At 39.5% G+C, this 21,288-nt stretch overlaps 1 protein-coding gene across 2 annotated transcripts in view; it reads right to left on the bottom strand.

Annotated features, from left to right (window-relative positions):
* Positions 1–6,445: 6,445 nt before the first annotated feature.
* mlip (muscular LMNA-interacting protein) overlaps positions 6,446–21,288 on the bottom strand; it is a 53,785-nt gene continuing 38,942 nt past the window's right edge. For both annotated transcript variants that reach the window (XM_026224732.1, XM_026224733.1), the window contains one exon: positions 6,446–7,223. In XM_026224732.1, coding sequence (XP_026080517.1) covers positions 7,026–7,223 — 198 coding nt within the window. In that variant the 3' untranslated portion in view covers positions 6,446–7,025. The remainder of the gene's footprint in view (positions 7,224–21,288) is intronic.

Raw genomic sequence — 21,288 nt, 5'->3', positions numbered from 1 at the left:
AGCACAGATCAGTCTATGTGCAGACAGGGATCCACCGATAGACGTGGCTTTCAAACGCAGGTAGGTTCAATGTCATTCTCCACCCTAGACCAGGCTAGGCTGGTTCTAGTTGCACACATTTATTAGGTTTTATATCCTTGATTTATTAGGTTTTATAGCCAACCCAAAACAGCAACTTGTGGAATGTTTTACTGTATGATGTAATAGTACAGGTAAACACCGCTTCTTACCTTCCTTCTGATCCTAACTTTAGGAAGGTGTGGATGAACTTTATTTTTTAGAATATTGAAGATCCAGACTGCATCTGTAAGAACTCAGCCTTTTTATCGCTTCATTTTATTTAAGATTAATTTACAAACAAGGCACAATTTAACGCAGGATTTTCAGAAACGATGAAACCAAAAGTCAAAGCAAAGCATGTTTATTTATATAGCACATTTCATACACAATGGTAATTCAAAGTGCTTTACATAAAAGACAATAAATAATAATAAAAAATAATCACAACAATAGAACAAGGAATTTAACATTTTTGAAAATGATTTAAAAATGTATTTAAAAGATATAAAATATATTTCAAACAGTTAAGAATAGAAAATGAATATACAAAAAATGCATAAAATATAGTGCAATCAGTTCTGCATTGCACAGTGCTCATTCAATAAATGCATAGTTAAACGGATGAGTTTTGAGTCTTCATTTTAATGTGACTCATGTTTTAGCATATCTTATCTCTGGAAGCTGGTTCCAAGTGGGGGTGCCATAATAACTAATAACAGACTCCCCTTGTTTTGTGTGAACCCTTGGTATTTCTAACTGACTTGAAACCAATGATCTAAGTGGTCTGATAGGTTTATATTGAGTGAACACATCTGCTATGTATTTAGGTCCAAGGCCACTGAGTGGTTTATAAACTAATAAAAATACTTTAAAATACTTTAAAACTGGAAGCAGTGTAAGGACCTAAAGACTGGTGTGATATGCTCAGATTTTCTGTTTCTAGTCAGAATTCTGGCAGCAGCGTCCTGGATGAGCTGCAGCTCTCTAATGGTCTTCTTGGGAAGTCCAGTGAGAAGACCATTACAATAGTCCACCCTGCTAGTCATAAAGGCATGAACAAGTTGACTGGAACTTGACTGGAAACAAAACATCAAATTCTTGCAATGTTTTTATATGATAGCATTTGGATTTAGTTACTGCTTTGACATGACTACTGAAATAAAGGTCTCTCTCCAGAATCACTCCAAAATCCCTGACTTGATGTTTAGTTGTTAGATCCCTAGAGTCAAGTTATGCATTCACCTTGAAAACGTAATCTTTGTTTCAAAATGCAATGAATTCAGTTTTTTTTTCCTTGCTTAACTGAAGAAAACACCCAACTGTTAATTTCATCAATGCATTGGCAGAGAGAGTCAATGGAGCTGTAGTCATTTGGCGATGAGGCTAAGTAAATCTGGGTATCATCAACATAGCTGTGATATGCAATTTAGTTTGTTCTTACTATTTGATTTGATGGGAGCATATACAGGATAAACAAGAGCGGTGCAAGAATTGAGCCTTGTGGGACTCAGCATTTCATGGACATCCACTTAGACTCATGCTCTCCTATACTCACATAATAACCTTTCCCTTCTAAGTATGACCTGAACCATTTAATTACCATCTCAAAAAGCCCGACCCAGTTGACTATACTTGAGCAGACAGTAATGTCGCAAGTATGAGTAACTTTGTTGGTTACAGTATGTGATCAATATTGCCCTTTCTGTTATAAACAGATAATTTGATATGAGTATGTATGTGGTTTAACCTTAAATCACAGCAGCATCTATCTGTGAAGGATGTAGACTTTCGAACATACACATCAATTAGCTAATAGATTACTTCATGGGTTCATTTACAATGAGTCTACAATCTGACACACATATTCAATCACGGTACAGTGTTTTTTACATTTCCCATAGCGTCGCCATTAGATGCAGCTTTGAGTCACTTGAAAGGGAATGGCTCATAGTTCCCTTAAAACGGAATGAGATTCTTCATCACCTCGCTATACTTCCTGCATGCCTGTGAGTGGCTTGCTTCAGCCCATCAGAAGCTAACACTGCTGTGTTCTGAGTGTCTTTTATAGCTTCCGCAGCATGTTGAGAATAATGGTCAAACAGCCCAAATCAAGGTTGGAGAAGACATACCTCAGATGCAGCCACATTGAGGTATTCCCCATTGCATCGCCATTGGACACAGCACCTATTTCTATTCTCAGTAACGTTCCTCAAATATATGAGTGATCATTGACAAGACAGTCTGAAGCTCTATGTTACAATTTCTCAAAATACTAACTGGAGTCCAGTAGAGAGATGAGTTTGGAAGTGCGGGTCTCATAGATGCCCTGTCAATTAAATAATAGAACACAAAGACCAGTTATTGACAAATCTGTTCTACTCAAGAAAGACTGTTTAGTCTAAACCATGCATCGATCCCAAAAGCTAAAAAAAAAAACAAAAAAAAACATTAAAGCTAGAAATGCTAAAAGAAAAAAAAAGAAAGAAAAATGAGACATGTCTTATATTTGCCTAAGATGGGCAACCAAGAAGATTCACACTGTTTCTGTGTACAGTTGAGACAATTGTTTAACTTTCTGGCAAAAATGTACAATGTGTATTACAAGAAAAAGGGCACACCAAAATGAAAACCTCTTCCCAGCTGTGCTGCTTTGGCTTACTCAGGGTCTGGATACTTTGCACTCATTGAAGTAGCAAGGAATTATAAAGTGTATCAAGACATTCTATGGGAGAATGTTAGGACAGCAGTTCATGACTTCAGGCTTTACAGAGGTTTGGTGATGCAACAAGAAAATGATTCAAAGCACACAAGTAATACCTACTAAAGAATGGCTGAAAAAAATATAAAGAAAATGCTTTTTTTGAGTCCTGCCCTTAAGCCAACTGTGATGCTGTGGCATGAACTAAAGAAAACTGTGATATTAAGACAACCCAGAAATACTGATAAACTGAAACAGATCTGTGGGTAGGGGTGGTCTAAAATTGGCCAATGTCTTACAAGCAGCCAACAAAAACAGTTAGTGGAGGTTATTGCTGCAATAGGAAGATCTTCAAGTTACTGAATTCAAGGGTTTGCTTTATTCACCCTTAAGTGTGAATACTTACTAAATTTGCAGTTGTTTGTGTTGTACATTATATATGTAGTATTATTAAAACTCAATAACCTTAAAAAATAAATAAATAAAAAACTGCAATAACATAATTGTCTATTTACTTTCAATGTCCATTCATTCCACAAAAGACTCTCCAATAAGTCATGGAAGATTTTCCAGATGAACCAAAATACATGAAGTTTGTGTTTCCAAAAAAATAGGTAATCTTTTCTTGGGCAAAGCATGAGGTCATCCCTTTTATCCATTGAGACATTCCAGGACTTTCTTCTTCTTTTACCAAAACCATATGATTTCAAATTTTGATTCCAGCAAACAAAGAATTAACAACAATCTTTGATGTTTGATCATTTTAAAGTTCAGAAGACAAATATGTAATTGTAATGAATGGAATGGGTTGGAAAGCAAATGCAAGTTTAAGTATAATTGAATGGATAGTGAGACAGATGATAAGAGGATAACCAACAGGACAACTGGATGGAGATAGATAAAGTCACAGGTGGCCAGGGAGTAGAGGTGGAACTGGACAGCAAGAGAGCGTGACGCGAAAACTGAGATGGGCGATACAGTGTAGAGGTGAGTGGATGAGGACTTCCCAGCGGAGATCTCACCCAATAGTAGCCCCAAGTTTACTACCGTGCTTGCTCTTTTTACTGGGCAAAAGAGAAGAAAATGACCAGAGCCACCGTAGTATAAACAGAGGCCACAGGACCTCTGCCTCTCTCTCTCCTCCCAGGACAGCCAAGCTCCTCCCACCTGCATGGGCTAATGATCGATGACGGGCCGACCATGTTCTCCCATTGCCGAGGGTTGCCGAGGATACTTGTAGAACAGGTGCATTGCCCCAGTCGCTAAATTCGGATATCCACCCAAAGAGCCAAGTCAATTAATCCGTTGTGACTAGGTGGTAACTCAAGCATATTTTTTTTCTCATTGAACACGATCGGCCAGCCCATGCAGGAACATATCCCACTGCGCCTCCTCGTTCCATTTATATTCGTATATTCGGCCTTCAACATGCAAAATTCGATGGAGTAGTCAGCAATGGAACAGTCCCCCTGCTTAAGATCCGCAAGTCTTCTGGCAGCCTCTTTGCCGGCTACCGTTCGATCAAACATCCTCATCATCTCAGCAACGAAAGTAAGGAGCCAGGTACAACATGGGTCTCGGTTCTCCCACACCGCCGTTCCCCACAGAGCTGCCCTTCCGGTAAGCAGCGTGAGCATGAAGGCCACCTTAGACTCCTCTGTCTCAAAGGTGCGAGGCTGCAATGAGAAATGCATGGAACATCTGGTAAGGAATGCTCTACAGAAGTTGTGCTCACTGGCATAACTCTCGGAAACATGTATTAAGGGCTCCGGTCGATGGCTTCTCTCAAGGACAGCTTGGGGAACAGACCTGCGGGCAGCTTATCGGGAATGCTTAGCTGTTGGATCTGCTGGATGAGCTCGGACACCTCCTCACATGTGCTTGAACTGGGTGTCCGATGTTGACAATGCTCTCCTGTTGTTTAAACATTCTGGAAACACTGTGGTGAATGAACTCTGATAAAGAAGTTGAACTTGCTGCTTCTATGATTGCTCAGATCGTTCTGTAATGAAAGGAATGGGCGAGGAAGCAAATGCAAGTGTAAGTATAATTTAATGGATAGTGATACAGATGATAAGAAGATAACCAACAGGACAACTGGTTGGATAGAGATAAAGTCACGGGCAGCCATGGAGTAGAGGTGGAACTGGACAGCAGGAGAGCATGATGCAGGAACTGAGATGGATGATCCAGTGAAGAAGTGAGTGGATGGGGTTCCAGGAGTGAAGCTATCCAGTGTTGTGAAGAAACAGGCAGAAACAAGGACGAGAAACCAGGCATGTACACAGGGAGCTTCCAACAATGATCTGACAAACACAAGACGAAAGACAGGGCAATAAATAGGGAGCAGGTAATGAGTGGCAGCTGTAGCTGATGAACAATTAACGAAGACGCCCGCATGAAATGATCAGTGCAGATGAGAGACACACATAACTCCACCCACACAGTGATCAACAGAGACGACGGTTCTACCAACCATGACAGTAATATACACAACCTGGGATCAAGAGGAATTACTTTACCAATGATTTGACTTATAATATTTAATATTTTAAACCAAAAACAGTAAATTTTAGTACATTCACACATACAATGGAATAAAGTTCCCTTCTCTTGTTTAAATTTGTAGCATATATCTGGAAGATTTGGGTTGAAATTATGTAACTTAACTGGAATGATATATTGTATACTCAACCATTTATAAAGCGACATGATGTACAGCCACGTATGGTGACCCATACTCGTGCTCTGCATTTAGCCCATCCAAAGTGCACACACACAGCAGTGAACACACACATGGAGCAGTGGGCAGCCATTTATGCTACGGTGCCCAGGGAGGAGTTGGGGGTTTGGTGCCTTGCTCAAGGGCACTTCAGTCGTGGTATTGCTGGCCTGAGACTCGAACCCACAACCTTAGGGTTAGGAGTCAAACGCTCTAACCTCTAGGACATGACTTCCCCCAAAATACTGAAGCAGTCTCAAATGGGTACTCGTTGTCTGAGTTTGGGCTTTTAAACAGGCTATTTGCCACCATCAGCCTGCAGGTCAGACAGCCATGCTTGAAGTCTGTCATTTCACGAGTTCACGCTTACATATATTTACCTGAGGTATGGTATGCGTATTTGGCGTGCTGTCCGGGGAAGGGATCCGAGCTCGGGAATGGCCCGAACCTAGAGTACTCATCTAATTATAAAGTGAACTCAAAGTAATGAGATGGGGTGGAGGAGGGATGCTGATTAACCGTCGATGGATAGAGGTAAATCAGCGATATTTATACTGTGGGATTGATTACTAGATTATGGTCCACCTGTGTTGATTAGGCTAAGTGTCTGACATGCTCCTCCCGAACCTTGTTAAGGAGAACATCATTAAATGATTCTCTGAAATTGTGAAATTGTGAATGCCTAAACCCTGACACAGAGTATTAAAACAGGACAGACAAGTATTGACTGGGCCAGTATTGATTTTGTTCAGGCAGCTTTTGACAAATCTGTGTATCTGCAGTAAATGGCATAAGTAATCAAATTTCAGACCTATTTATGCTCTAAATGAAAATTGATTGTGAAAAAAAAACAGACACATGAAATATCTTTGAAGGTTTTGCAAGGAAGATTATTTTAGAGTTGAGTGCTTTGAGAAAGAAGCCATGTCAGACAGATGTTAAAACCCACAGAACCTAGACATGAATATTATCATAGACACTGTTTTATTATGAATTAGCATTTTTGTCATTACAGAGAAGTGTCTCAGACATGCCATATGTTTATTATTGAATGAACTGAAAAGGCCACATTACGTCAAAGGCACTGTGATTGTGTAAATGTGATGTGGACATCACTATATGACTGCACGATTGTACATAAAAGTGCACTAATAATTACATCAATTTTAATGCTCTTATTGGGTGAATGGTATAAAACCAGTTATCAGCTGGTCACATTTCACAGCAAAGAAAGAAAGAAAGAAAGAAAGAAAGAAAGAAAGAAAGAAAGAAAGAAAGAAAGAAAGAAAGAAAGAAAGAAAGAAAGAAAGAAAAATGAATAACAGTCTGTTGTATAGAACTATTAATACTTTTGATTTTGGGATGAACCTGACCTTGAGTTTGTAAGCAAACATAATTTTACTATTCATTCATTTAGATTAAAATTACTTTGTGCATCTTCAATTGAGAAATGAATAGCTTTTAAAATGCTTGACGTGAGCTGCCTTTAATAGGCCTTTTAATGTGCCGTCACAATTATGATCAGATCAGGCTCTCTTGTCAGCATCACATGTGTGTCTCCTGGGGTTTGAGGGAGGTGGGAACATTTTGTCTGGAGATCCTGGTCTGCGTGAACAGAGATGCAAGCCTTGTCTTGTAGTCTCCATGTGGTTCTGAAGGAAGCCCCTCTCCACACGCTGGCTGCCCATCTGAAGCTCCTCTACCATCTGCTTGGGTTTCATCACAGTTTGCACTGCTAACAAACTGAAAACACATGCACTGGTTACTAATGAAATGCGAGCCAAATATCAATCCTTTAAACCATAATGGTCTCACAAATCCTTATATCTCTCAGAATCAGAAGTAGTGGAAAAAATATATATTTTGCAAAAAGAAAAGGAGGCCTATTTTAGAGTTTTTAATAACACAGACCCCCAACTCCCAAATTAAGCATGTACAGTAATAATACAATGTCATGAGGATGATGAACACATATTGATCTTAAGTGATTTTACTGACGAGATAATATGTGTAAGTTGGATACAGGATGAGTTGATCAGCTATAACGACAGAATGTGTTACTATGGTGGTACCTTGGTAAAGTGCATTGCACTCTCTACAAAAAATATATAAATAAATAAAACAGAAGTGGGATAATTCTGACAGATTCAAGGATAAAAACAAAAACCTGCAAATACACACAAACACACACACACACACAAAAGAAAATAGATTTGCGTCCTAACCTTTAAAAAGAAAGAAACTTCAGCCAGGGTGGAGAGAAACTCTCTTCATCACTCATACTGGGTCTAACCACAAACACTTAATCAGCTTCAGACAATCTGAGAGAGAAGCTAACCACTCAATATCTCACTCTCTAGTGGCCTTAGAATATCAGCAGCAGCGAAGGACCACCATATTCATCAGAACCCAATATTAAACACTTTTCAGTAATGGATAATTAATAACTGGACATACTATTAATGAAGACATTTTTAACATTATGTGATCTTTTTTTAATTGTTTTATGATGATTTAACCATAAAAAAAAAATAAAAAAATCTCATGGGTCCAGCCTAGGGAATGATTACAGCAAAGCAGACATAAAACCTTATTAGAAAATTTGAACAGAGCTGGAAGACGATGTATTTGCAATTAGACATGATTACGTTTCTCTGTCAAATTAATTTCTCTTATATTACATTCACATGTTATTCATTGAATGTTGTTCAAATACTTCAAATAGTTAGATATTACTGTATCTAAATGAAAACAGTGCTATTGAGCTGTCTCATAGGCTATAAATCACCCTTATCCCTGCCTATCCATCTTATCATTCATTACAGCTACCAATTTACCTGCTGTCTATTAGACTCCCTCTTGTCACATATCATCCAAGCCATCAAAGGTATAATGAAATCACATCTTAACTACAGAATCATTCAGAGAGTTGAGCTCCTCCAGGTCGAATGGGGCTCTGATAGTGACATCTTTTTATGACACAATTACAAGTACATATTGATTTATCAAAAAGAAGAAAAGTAGAAAAAAAAAGAAAAAGAATAGAACAAAGCTAGTGTTATATGTCTTTTTAAAAGAAAACAAGCAGTTAAAAAATGAACTAGTGTTAGAATGTTTTGAATAAAATGCAGGTTTGAGCTGTCTCAACTGAAAATATCTTGCACTGTCAGTGTCATTGTTCTTTGTCAAGATTCACACCTGTAATGTTTTCTTCTAAGGCATTTTTGTAAAAGCTGCTTAAATATCTTAATTTAACTGAGGCCTAGTCCTTTTTGGAACCAATGTACAGTGGCCCCAAAATGTGTCATTTAAAAGGTATAATGTTAAAGTTCATTGCATTAATGACATACTTAGTTAATGCGGTCACTCAATTGAAAATCTAAATGTTCTATATATTGTAATTATTTTATATACAGAAAGCAATTAATCTTGTCATTGATTTGATTTTTGTATTTTCAACAAAACTTCCGTTATACAATGACTTTGTTAATACTGTTCATCAAGTCTTTTATTTACATCGTTTCCAGTGTATTTGTCAAGATGAAAAAAAAGGAGATCATAACTTTATGTGCTGAATAGACGTGACTGTGTCCGGCTTCAGTGATGCAGCCTTTGATGCAACAAGAGTAACTCTGAATATGATGCTACAATCAACACTTTTCACAAAAAAAAAAAAAAAAAAAAAAAAAAAAAATCAGAGAATTCTCCATTGTAGGGCTCACTTCATAAGCAAAATGTTAGCCAACCACAGCAGTTGGTGCTTTGATTGAATTCTTACACAAACTGGACCCTTCCACCAGAGAAAATGACCATTTACATCTTACTTATGAAAGTGTTTAATCAATCAAACAATAAGATTATTTGTGCACCTCAGGAACATGAAAAGTGTCCCAGCTGAATAGCCAGAGGAGTAGTGCTTTACATTAACCATTTCATTTAAAAGTGGTCCATTCAGTCAAAAAAAAAAAAAAAAAAAATATATGATTGTGGTGTATATACAGTATTGTTCAAAATAATAGCAGTACAATGTGACTAACCAGAATAATCAAGGTTTTTAGTATATTTTTTATTGCTACGTGGCAAACAAGTTACCAGTAGGTTCAGTAGATTGTCAGAAAACAAACAAGACCCAGCATTCATGATATGCACGCTCTTAAGGCTGTGCAATTGGGCAATTAGTTGAAAGGGGTGTGTTCAAAAAAATAGCAGTGTCTACCTTTGACTGTACAAACTCAAAACTATTTTGTACAAACATTTTTTTTTTTCTGGGATTTAGCAATCCTGTGAATCACTAAACTAATATTTAGTTGTATGACCACAGTTTTTTAAAACTGCTTGACATCTGTGTGGCATGGAGTCAACCAACTTGTGGCACCTCTCAGCTGTTATTCCACTCCATGATTCTTTAACAACATTCCACAATTCATTCACATTTCTTGGTTTTGCTTCAGAAACAGCATTTTTGATATCACCCCACAAGTTCTCAATTGGATTAAGGTCTGGAGATTGGGCTGGCCACTCCATAACATTAATTTTGTTGGTTTGGAACCAAGACCGTTTACTAGTGTGTTTTGGGTCATTGTCTTGTTGAAACAAACATTTCAAGGGCATGTCCTCTTCAGCATAGGGCAACATGACCTCTTCAAGTATTTTAACATATGCAAACTAATCCATGATCCCTGGTATGCGATAAATAGGCCCAACACCATAGTAGGAGAAACATGCCCATATCATGATGCTTGCACCTCCATGCTTCACTGTCTTCACTGTGTACTGTGGCTTGAATTCAGAGTTTGGGGGTCGTCTCACAAACTGCCTTTGGCCCTTGGACCCAAAAAGAACAATTTTACTCTCATCAGTCCACAAAATGTTCCTCCATTTCTCTTTAGGCCAGTTGATGTGTTCTTTGGCAAATTGTAACCTCTTCTGCATATGCCTTTTTTTTAACAGAGGGACTTTGCGGGGGATTCTTGAAAATAGATTAGCTTCACACAGACGTCTTCTAACTGTCACAGTACTTACAGGTAACTCCAGACTGTCTTTGATCATCCTGGAGGTGATCATTGGCTGAGCCTTTGCCATTCTGGTTATTCTTCTATCCATTTTGATGGTTGTCTTCCGTTTTCTTCCACGTCTCTCTGGTTTTGCTCTCCATTTTAAGGCATTGGAGATCATTTTAGCTGAACAGCCTATCATTTTTTGCACCTCTTTATAGGTTTTCCCCTCTCTAATCAACTTTTTAATCAAAGTACGCTGTTCTTCTGAACAATGTCTTGAACGACCCATTTTCCTCAGCTTTCAAATGCATGTTCAACAAGTGTTGGCTTCATCCTTAAATAGGGGCCACCTGATTCACACCTGTTTCTTCACAAAATTGATGACCTCAGTGATTGAATGCCACACTGCTATTTTTTTGAACACACCCCTTTCAACTAATTCAACTAATTGCCCAATTGCACAGCCTTAAGAGCGTGCATATCATGAATGCTGGGTCTCATTTGTTTTCTGAGAATCTACTGAACCTACTGGTAACTTGTTTGCCACGTAACAATAAAAAAATATACGAAAAACCTTGATTATTCTGGTTAGTCACATTGTACTGCTATTATTTTGAACAATACTGTATATATATACCACAAGGCAACTTTTTAACCATTCAGAGGCATTGCATTTTACACCATGCCCTTACGAAAAATAACCATGGTTTTATTATAGTAAAACTGTAGTAACCCATGGTTTTTCGGCGTATTTACTGCCATTTGTAAAACCACAGATTTACTACAAATACCATGGTTAAACTATGGTTAATATAGCAAAACCATGGTTAATTTGTGGTTACCATGGTTTAACTACAGTAACCATGGTTTTTTGGTTTTATTTGTAGTAAAACCATGGTTAATTTTCGTAAGGGTGGTGCTGACAGTGCTAGAGGTTATAAATTAATGACCGACATCTCTTCTAGATTCATGAAGAGCTGTCTGACAGAAAATCTCCATCCGACCTTACTGTGAATGTGTTAACAGATTGGCTCACTTATATTTGCCAATCATCTAGATTCCCACACCTGTGAATCACTGTATTTTCATGAATCTTCTGTTCCAGTTGATTGTGATTACAGGATGAGGATTTTTTTTTTACAGGCAATTAATTATTGGAGCATAACATAGTATATACAATTGTATACCTACATACATAATGAATAATTAAGAAAAACAAAGGGCAAATTAGCGTGAGAGCGCAATTCCAAAACTGATGCGTGATACTAAGAGATACTAATTATTGGACCAAAAAACACTACACAGAATCTTGTAGATTACAATCTGCAACTAGACGGATGTACTGTTACTTCCTCTACAGTCAGAAATCTGGGTGTTATATTAGACAGCAATTTGTCTTTTGAAAATCATATTTCCAATGTTACAAAAACTGCATTCTTCCATCTTAGAAACATTGCCAAGCTACGAAACATGTTATCTGTTTCTGATGCAGAAAAGCTAGTTCATGCATTCATGACCTCTAGACTGGACTATTGTAATGCACTTCTAGGTGGTTGTCCTGCTTCTTCAATAAACAAGCTACAGGTAGTCTAAAATGCAGCAGCTAGAGTCCTTACGAGGTCAAGAAAATATGATCATATTACCCCAATTTTACAGTCTCTGCACTGGCTACCTATTAAGTTCCGTATCAGTTACAAATTATCATTACTTACCTATAAGGACCTAAATGGTTTAGCTCCAGCGTACCTAACTAGCCTTCTACCACGTTACAACCCATTACGCACCCTAAGGTCACAAAACGCTGGACTTTTGGTCGTTCCTAGGATAGCAAAGTCCACTAAAGGAGGTAGAGCTTTCTCACATCTGGCTCCCAAACTCTGGAATAGCCTTCCTGATAATGTTTGGGGTTCAGACACACTCTCTCTGTTTAAATCTAGATTAAAAACACCTCTTTCGCCAAGCATTCAAATAATGTATCTTTTTAATTGTGTGTGTAGTTGCATCTGATCAAAGGTGCATTTTTATTCATTAGCTTGGGTTAAACTAATTTAACTTTGTTGGATTAGCAGCTATGCTAATGATGTCTGTATTTTGTTTCTATGTTTTGCCACGGGATTTACATCCCGTGGTAACTAGAATTTTACACAAGCTCCAGTCTGGATCCAGAACACCTGAGAAGAGATGATGCTGACCCTCAGAGGACCTCAGATGATGCTAACCCTGAATCATCAAACAGAACTAACAATTATTGCTAAATGTGTGACTGCATCATATAATAACTTAATAATATTGATAGTTCATCGTCTAGCTGACTTCGTCTTGTATTATTATTATTATTATTTTTATTTTTTCTAAAATCCTGTAAAATGTGCACAAACTACTAGCTACTACTAAATATTGTAGAAACATAATTTTCTGTAAAGTTGCTTTGTAACGATTTGTTTTGTAAAAAGCGCTATACAAAAAAAAAATAAACTTGAATTGAATTGAATTGAATTGAATGCGTGTGGGAATTTCTGTGGGTGATTTACTGACAACACGCAAATTAAAGAACAAAGACACAACATCTCATTTACATATCGGTCAATGCAATATTCCAAGTGGAACACAAATTATCGTACTATTTTAAAGCCAAAAGACAGTTTGCAATGACGCATGCTGTTAGAAAATCTGGCCTAGAAAGTCTAGGATGGGGGTGTCTAGGTGTCAGCACCTTCATAAGATTAGGTTAAAGTTATTAAGGGTGGAGGGACACAGTAAAAATTGACCTTTTATCTTTACAATGATTTTAAAAAAAAATTTTTTAATAATTATAAATTATAAATCATCCTAGCTGACAGAAGCACATCTGTTGTGTTTTTCCAACCTTCTCTCTCTCTCTCCTCAGGCAAAACTACATGTGAAATATGTGGGCAACAATAAGAATTCCGCTGAATGAAACATTCACTGGGGCCTTCTGGATTTCACAATAGAAGCATCATTGAGCAAATTTGTCAAAAGGCATACCTATGCCTTTTCAGAGGAAATTAAATGAGCCATGAATGTCAAATATGCCTCACGTTGTTTTTAAATGTCAAGGTCAAGGAGAGCCTAGAGAAGTTTGCATGTCAGAGAGTGAAATAGATGCATCTAATGTTTTTCTGTAGTCTCCTCCAAAGACAATAATTTTGTGACAAATCTTGATGACTTTTACTGCTTGCGATTGTATAAAAAGCCTGTTAAGAAATAAACACAGTGTTTAAGGTGTCAAAACACCCGCATCCTCGACCACAGACGGATTTTAAAAGCTTGCGTTCGGAAAAAGTGACACACACACATTTGTTACTAGAGAGCTCTGATTGTTGTTTTATCATCACTGTTGGAAAATGAAAGGTGAACAATGATAGAAAATTAAGGCACAGTTCATAATGGGATAGTGTTTACAGAGATCAGCAAATGTCAAAGTGCACACAGCCCTTCTGAATGAATGAGCCTTTCATTTTTGGTATAAATTTAAATGTGTATTCGCATTTAGACTTTGTACTGCATTGCATATATATATACAATGTGTGATACTGCCGCACAGTCATCTGAGTGCAAGCTCTATCAAAAGCCCTATTCGGATGGTAATTGTTTCTAACTGGGACATAAATGATTTTCACCATTTACAGGGGGTAGTTGCAGATTTTAATGCCATCCGAATCCAGGATGTCTGTGTTTTTCTTACACCACCCCCATAACAATTCCCTGGCCAAATTACCTATCAAGGTTGTGTGGTGATTTAATTGCCATCTGAATCCACATCTCTGTGTCTATGAGAAGAAATCTATTTAAAATACTGTGTTTAACCCATTTTTGTGCACTCCCGAACATCATAAGGTAATGTTGTACTTCGGTATAATTTTCATACATATTTATTTCTGAAATGTTGGAAAGTATTTAAAAGAACAATACTCCACCACAGCGACTGGGAGCAGAAAGAGAAGAAAAGCACAAACATTTCGAAATGGGTCTTTATTAAGGAGGTAAAATTTTAAAATGTGTATTTTTATAAACATATACATCTGTAAACATATACATATATATCTGGCACATGTGGAATGATGATCTGGCCCACATATAGCGTGGTATGATGGCACTTGGACGGACCACTCCTGTTTGTCAGATCTGGGCCAAAAGCAGACCATAGCAGTGCCACATGTCAGCCAAGAGCAAAGAAATATACCACACTGGACCTCATCTGAGACACAAAATCTTCATATATTGTTTATAAGAGTTTGTCTAGGCTAACAAGCAAAATCAGTGAAGGAAATTAGAGAACAGAATAAAGAGCCAAACAGAAACTCAATAACTATAACTGACTGTGGCTACAGCTTTAGATTAAATCAACTGAATGAAAAAGACTTTAAATCTCTGAAGATCTCAGCAGAGGAGGATTAAACAACTCTACAAACAGCATCACTTATTACTAACCAGACTGACTCTTTTTCTGTTAGAGGTCTACAGAAGTTATTATTGATTATTATTATTATTATTATTTTTTTTTTAATTTAATGTTTCATTTGAAGTCCCCATTATTGTGACGGGTGTTTCCATTAGCTGGTTGGTCTTCATTAGCTCTGATCTTTCATGTATTTTATCTTCAGCTGATTTCATCTAAGGCTGCTGCAGTCAGTAATAGTTCTTGAGTTCCTGTTTGTCTCTTATTCTGATCTCTTCTTTCCTTCAGTGATTTTGCTTGTTAACAAGCTTAGACTCAGAAAATGTCCAGTGTGGTATATTTCTTTGCTCTTGGCTTATATGTGGCCAGTGGTGTAATGTAACAAAGTAAAAAATACTTTGTTACAGTACTTAAGTATTTTTTGGAAATATCTGTACTCTATTTGAGTTTTTATATTTCAGCCAACTTTTACTCCAATACATTTCCTAATTAAAATGTATACTTTAACTCTGATACATCTATATTACACAAAGAGTACCGTTTTTCTGCAGATGCATGAACACATTTAAGAGTTCATATGATGCGATTTAAAGTTTTCCTTTCTCTTTGGAGTGTTACAAGCTCTTGGTGCATAAAGAAGATCTGTAAAGTTGCAAGGACTAAAATCTCAAATCCAAAGATATATTCTTTATAAAAGTTAAGACTTGTCCACGCCCCTAAAATGGCTCGTTTAAACATGCCCTCACATCTCAACGTCACTATGTGGGAAGATTTGCAAAACGCTGCCCAAAGGTTCACACAAATACAGAAGGCGTACCTTTTATTCTCTCTGTTGCCGCTAGTGCAATTTTGTGGAGAAGCTGTGTGTTTCACTGTGAAAGAGAAACTACTTTGTATGGCCTTCCAAAAGAGCACGATATCCACTTTGTCATGCCTAGAGCTGATCCATGCTGGCCGCTGAGGAAATACATCAACTTCGCGCTGTGGATCACAGGATCGGCTTTCACTGTGGACAAAGAGGAGCCAATCCTGGGGTCATCACATGTGAATGCAGCCACCCCCTGCTGTTTCTTCATTGAATACGCCGGCCATTCCTCATTATAGCCGCTGGCTGCTGCTCACTCAAGCCGCGGGCCATTCCTCACTCTTTGCAAGGACAGTCTGGTGCTTCTGACTCATGGTATGTAAGTAGGTTTACATATGTAAAGGATTTGTCACTGATGATTCAAACACGAATTTAGAGCAGTTTAGAGTAGCACTTGTTGTTTGTCATTTCTCAGATCACAATTGCAGACATGGTTTTATGTTTACATGGCGCGATATGCAACGCATCATGCATAAAGACAGTATAATTCAGTATAATCAGTATATATGTTCCCAGTGGATGCAACATCTTCCTCGTTTATAATGTGTGTGTTTTTTTGTTTTTTTTTGGTCCTGTCATGCCGGTGTTCTGGCCGGGACACGCCACAACAGTATATGTTCAAAGTTTTAAAAAATTTAACATTTTATGTTAAAAACAAAACATTAGGCCCATTTATACATCTGTATCTGAAGTTTAAATGCATCTGTTACAACCCATTGTTTTGCATCTTGTCATTTGTCTCCTTTTTTTTGTATTTGAAAGTGTTTGTGTCCAGGTAGGATGCTGATTGGCTCCTACAGGTTAATGACTGGCCTATCTGGAGTGGTGCATTCAAATTTAGGCACACCTTAAAAGCCCTGATGTCACTTCCTTTCTCCAGTGCAGGGCAGAGTAGAGAGAGAGAGAGAGAGAATTGTTGGTTTTTGGCTGTTTGGGTCTCTGTTGAACTTTGATACTATTTTTGTAAGTAGGAACTGATTGGTATTTTGACTCTATTGCTTGTTATGATGTGGATTTGGATTCTCCTTGTAACTCTGTTTGCCTGATCTTGTAAATAATTGTATATTATTGTAAATATAGAGGGTTGGGAGGAAGTAAGGAGTTTGATGCCATTTTGTTTATTGTAACCTTTTGATCTCTGTTTTTGGTTAGGGAGTTAGGTTAAAATATTGTACTTTTATTTTGTTTAGGGTGTAATGAAGTGACGTGGTAAAGATGCATTGTTATGATTGCGTGTGGGCGGGAGGGATTTGAGGGAAAATGGGGTTGAGTAAATAATTGTTGCACCTGACCATTGATTATCGTGAAGGAGAGAGAACAATAAATAGAGAGGCATAGCGAAGCGTGAGTGGTTCTGGGAAGCAGTGTTTTTGCTAAATGCCGAGCTGCACTCAAGGTTGGGGGGTGGGTGCCGTTCGCATGCTGTTTAGGGCTGCTGGCGGTGAAGATAGTTAGCGGGCTAACCTGTAGATAAGGCCGGGTATAGGAGTGCGTTAGGCGACGCGGCTTCTCAGAAAAGGGGGGGCTCCGTTTTCGCTACAGTCGGAGGCCTCGCGAGCGCTGGACTGGTGTCTGCTTTTTCCCCTCTACCAACCAGCGCAAAGCCTAGACCCCGGGGGAGGGTCTCGCATCCCGGGAGAGTTATGTTTTTAACTCTCTTTATGTGTGTGTAATTTTAAATCTAGCAGTATAGCCATTTAATGATTGGGTGGGAGGGTTATGATGAACTAAATTCTTATGTGGCAGTCTGATGGCGTCTTTTGTGTGACGGTGACGTGTTGTGTGAACGTGTGCCGTGTCCTGCGGGGGTGATATGTGTTTCATAGCTTTTGCCTATTTGTTGCATGTGCGCTAGGTTTTTTATGGCCTATTTATTGCGGTTCTCTGTTTAGCAGCTTCCATGGTGGTGTTGTTCGCCCAGATTTGTTTAACATTAGTGCTTGGGACTTTCAGAACCTGACCCCGTCTGACATGTTTGGTAACTGCATGAATTATATAAAATAAAGATTACTGTTTCTAATGTCGAAATTATGGGTAAAATACTTCCCCTGATTGTTCCGGCAGATATTGATACGCCTCGGACCGTGATTTTCTTGGAAGATACTGTAATTCCCCCACGTAGTGAGGCAATCATTGCTGGAAAGGTGGACAGTTCCTTCGTGGCCTGTTGTGAGGGTATGTTGGAACCATCAGACACCTTATCAAATCAATGTGATGTAATGATAGCTCGGGTGGTCTGTAGGGTGGAGAGGGGTAGACTGCTGGTACGAGTGATTAATGTAACTAATTAATGTTTACATTTAAAGGGGGGTATGGGATTGGGAACTTTGCATACCGACATTGAGGTGGGCTGTAAGGCTGAATCTGTAGGCATGGGTGAGGATGAGGATGGCCCAAATGAGCCTTGGTCTGTTGACAAGCTTATTGTTCATTTCGGGTTGCATCAGAAGAATTTTACTTCTGATTTAAGAGATATTCCTGAGCTATTACAAAGAAATATGTCTGTGTTTAGTGAGGGGGAGGGGGATTTGGGGAGAACACACCTGACAATTCACCAGATCGATACAGGGGATGCAAAGCCTGTGAAGTTGCCACCCCATCGTGTTCCCCTCCACTTGCAACATGAGGTAGAGGACCATGTAAAGCAAATGTTGGCCAATAACATAATTCAGCCTTCTCATAGTCCCTGGGCAGCTCCGGTAGTTTTGGTACGCAAGCGTGATGGTGGCCTCCGTTTTTGTGTGGATTATCGGGAGTTAAACGATGTAACCAGGAAGGATGCGTATCCGTTGCCACGGATTGATGATGCCCTTCACAGTCTGAATAAAGCTAGCTGGTTCTCAACTCTTGATTTAGCCAGTGGTTACTGTCAGGTGGATCCTGTGGATAAATACAAGACTGTGTTAATCACTCGCAAGGGTCTGTTTGAATTCAATGTCCTTAGTTTTGGTCTTTGTAATAGTCCAAGTACATTTCAGCGACTGATGGATCTGGTGCTGGCAGATCTTCAGTAGACGACCTGTCTGGTGTACTTGGATGATATTATTATATTTGGATAGACCTTTCAGGAACATATGGGTCGTCTGGATGAAGTTTTGATAAAACTACGCCAGGCTAACCTCAAAGTCAAGCCCACGAAGTGTAACTTGTTTGCCACTCAGGTGCAGTATTTAGGACACATCATCTCCTCAAAGGGGGTGAAAGCAGATCCTGCCAAAGTGGAGGCTGTGCGTCAGTGGCCGGTGCCCAAAAATCAAACAGATTTTAGGAGTTTTGTGGGTTTAGCCTCATACTATCGGAGGTTTGTGAAGGGGTTTGCTGCGATCGCCCGCCCGCTGCACAAGCTAACTGAGAAAGGCAGGCGTTTTAAATGGACGGAGGCATGTCAAACAGCTTTTGAACAGCTCAAAGTGAGTTTAATGTCAGCTCCTGTTCTTGTATACCCTGATCCCTCTAAAACATTCATTTTGGATATGGATACTAGCGATGCTGGTATTAGAGCTGTATTGTCACAAGAAGAAGGGGGGTTTGAACATGTTATAGCATATGCCAGCAGAGCCCTTACTAAGCAGGAAAGAAAATATGCCACAACTAAGAAAGAGCTGTTAAGCATGGTCACGTTCATCAAGCATTTTAAACATTATCTTTTAGGTAAGGAATTTGTTCTGCGAACTGACCATAATTCCTTGAGGTGGCTGCATAATTTCCAGGGCTTAGAGGGACAGTTAGCCAGATGGGTGGAGCAGTTAGCAAGTTTCCAGTATAAAATTGTTCATCGCCCTGGACGAGGGCATGCTAATGCTGATGCCCTTTCTAGGCTGCCTGCTTACCTGTCAACTCCAGTGCCCTTGGAGCCAGCACCACTGACAGGAGGGGTGCCTGTAATAGCTGCAGTACAAAATGTGCCTCCTAATGTAACCCCAGAGGGAGAAGGGGATGAGCTGGCTCGGGCGCAATGGGAAGATGCAGAGTTAAAAAAGATCATTGTTCAAAAAAAAAAAAGAGGGAGGGACTGGGTTGCAACCTCCGGATGATCTACAAAGGTATGCACCAGTATGGTCCCAGTTACAAATGCAGGGCTCCCGGTTGGTGAGGTTTCCTCCATTGAATTCTGATGCCGCAAACCAGGTCCAGGTGGTTATTCCCACTGTAATGGTGTCAGACATCTTAAGACAGTTGCATAATGATGTCACGGGTGGACACTTGGGAATACAGAAATTACAAGCAAAGGTGAAAGATCGGTTTTATTGGCTGGGCTGGTTTGGGGATGTGAAGCGATGGTGTAGGGAGTGTGTGGATTGTGGGTCCAGGAAAGCTGTAGGGAAACAATGGCGGGCCCCACTCCAATCGGTGGTAACCTCGAGGCCCTATGAGTGGGTGGCGGTAGATATTTTGGGACCTCTTCCCGAAACCCCCAAAGAAAACAAATATATTGTAGTTATAGGCGATTGCTTTTCTAAATGGACAGAGGCGTTCCCTCTTCCTAATCAGGAAGCAGAGACTGTGGCTAAATTGCTGGTTGAGCAGTGGGTGTGCCGCTTTGGAGCCCCCAGGATAATCCATACTGATCAGGGCCGAAATTTTGAATCCAGGTTATTTGAAGAAGTGTGCCAGTTGCTGAACATTTATAAGACCAGGACGTCACCGTATCATCCTCAATCAGATGGAATGGTTGAAAGGTTTAACAGAACACTGGCCTCTATGTTGTCTCTGTTTGTAGATGATAACCAAGCTAACTGGGACATCCTGTTGCCATATGTAATGATGGCCTATAGAAGCCGCGTTCACTCTAGTACGGGGTATACACCCTACAAAGTGGTTTTTGGGAGAGAGATCATCCTTCCTGTCGATGTTATGCTTAATGTGGGTGGGGGGGAAATATTCTCTTCCACGTCAGAGTATGTGGCTAGACTGTTGGAGACATTGTCTACAGTGGTAGAGGCGGTAAAGGGCCATCAGTTAAGAGAGGCGGTGAAGCAGAAGAGAGACTATGACTTCAGAGCAACTTTTCCAATATTATTCTGAAGGGGAATTGGTCTGGGTTCAGGGGAAAGCAAGGAAAAGGGGGCTCTGTCCAAAATTACAACGAAGGTTTAAGGGGCCTTATAAAGTCAAGGAGAGGATAACTGAAGTTCTGTACAGACTTGTACCAGTTGAGGGGGGAACAGAAATAGTGGTGCACTTCAACCGACTTAAACCATGTCTTGCTTCTGTGACAGAGGTTACCAGCCAAGAGGGTGTCGAGAGCCCACGGATGGCTGGTGTCCCACCTAAGGAGACCTGCAGACTTCAGATTCTACAGCGGGTCGAGAGAGCGAGGTGGCAGTGCCAGGGGCCAGGTCTGAGGTGCCTTCAGTCACACCTACGAGTGGAGCAAGTGGTGTGCCAGGAAGCAGTGCTGCCTCAGTGGGATCACAAGGGCAAAGGGACCGGCTGGTTTTGACCACACAGGACCAGGGTGGTCAAGGATCTTCACACATGGGGCATATGAAACAATCCATGACCAGCCAAGTTCCAGTGACTGAG

This window comes from Carassius auratus, chromosome 38, assembly GCF_003368295.1.
Source record: "Carassius auratus strain Wakin chromosome 38, ASM336829v1, whole genome shotgun sequence".
Lineage (NCBI taxonomy): Eukaryota > Metazoa > Chordata > Actinopteri > Cypriniformes > Cyprinidae > Carassius > Carassius auratus.
The sequence above is the reverse complement of the archived record's forward strand: the minus strand, read 5'-3'. Positions and strand labels throughout refer to the sequence as shown.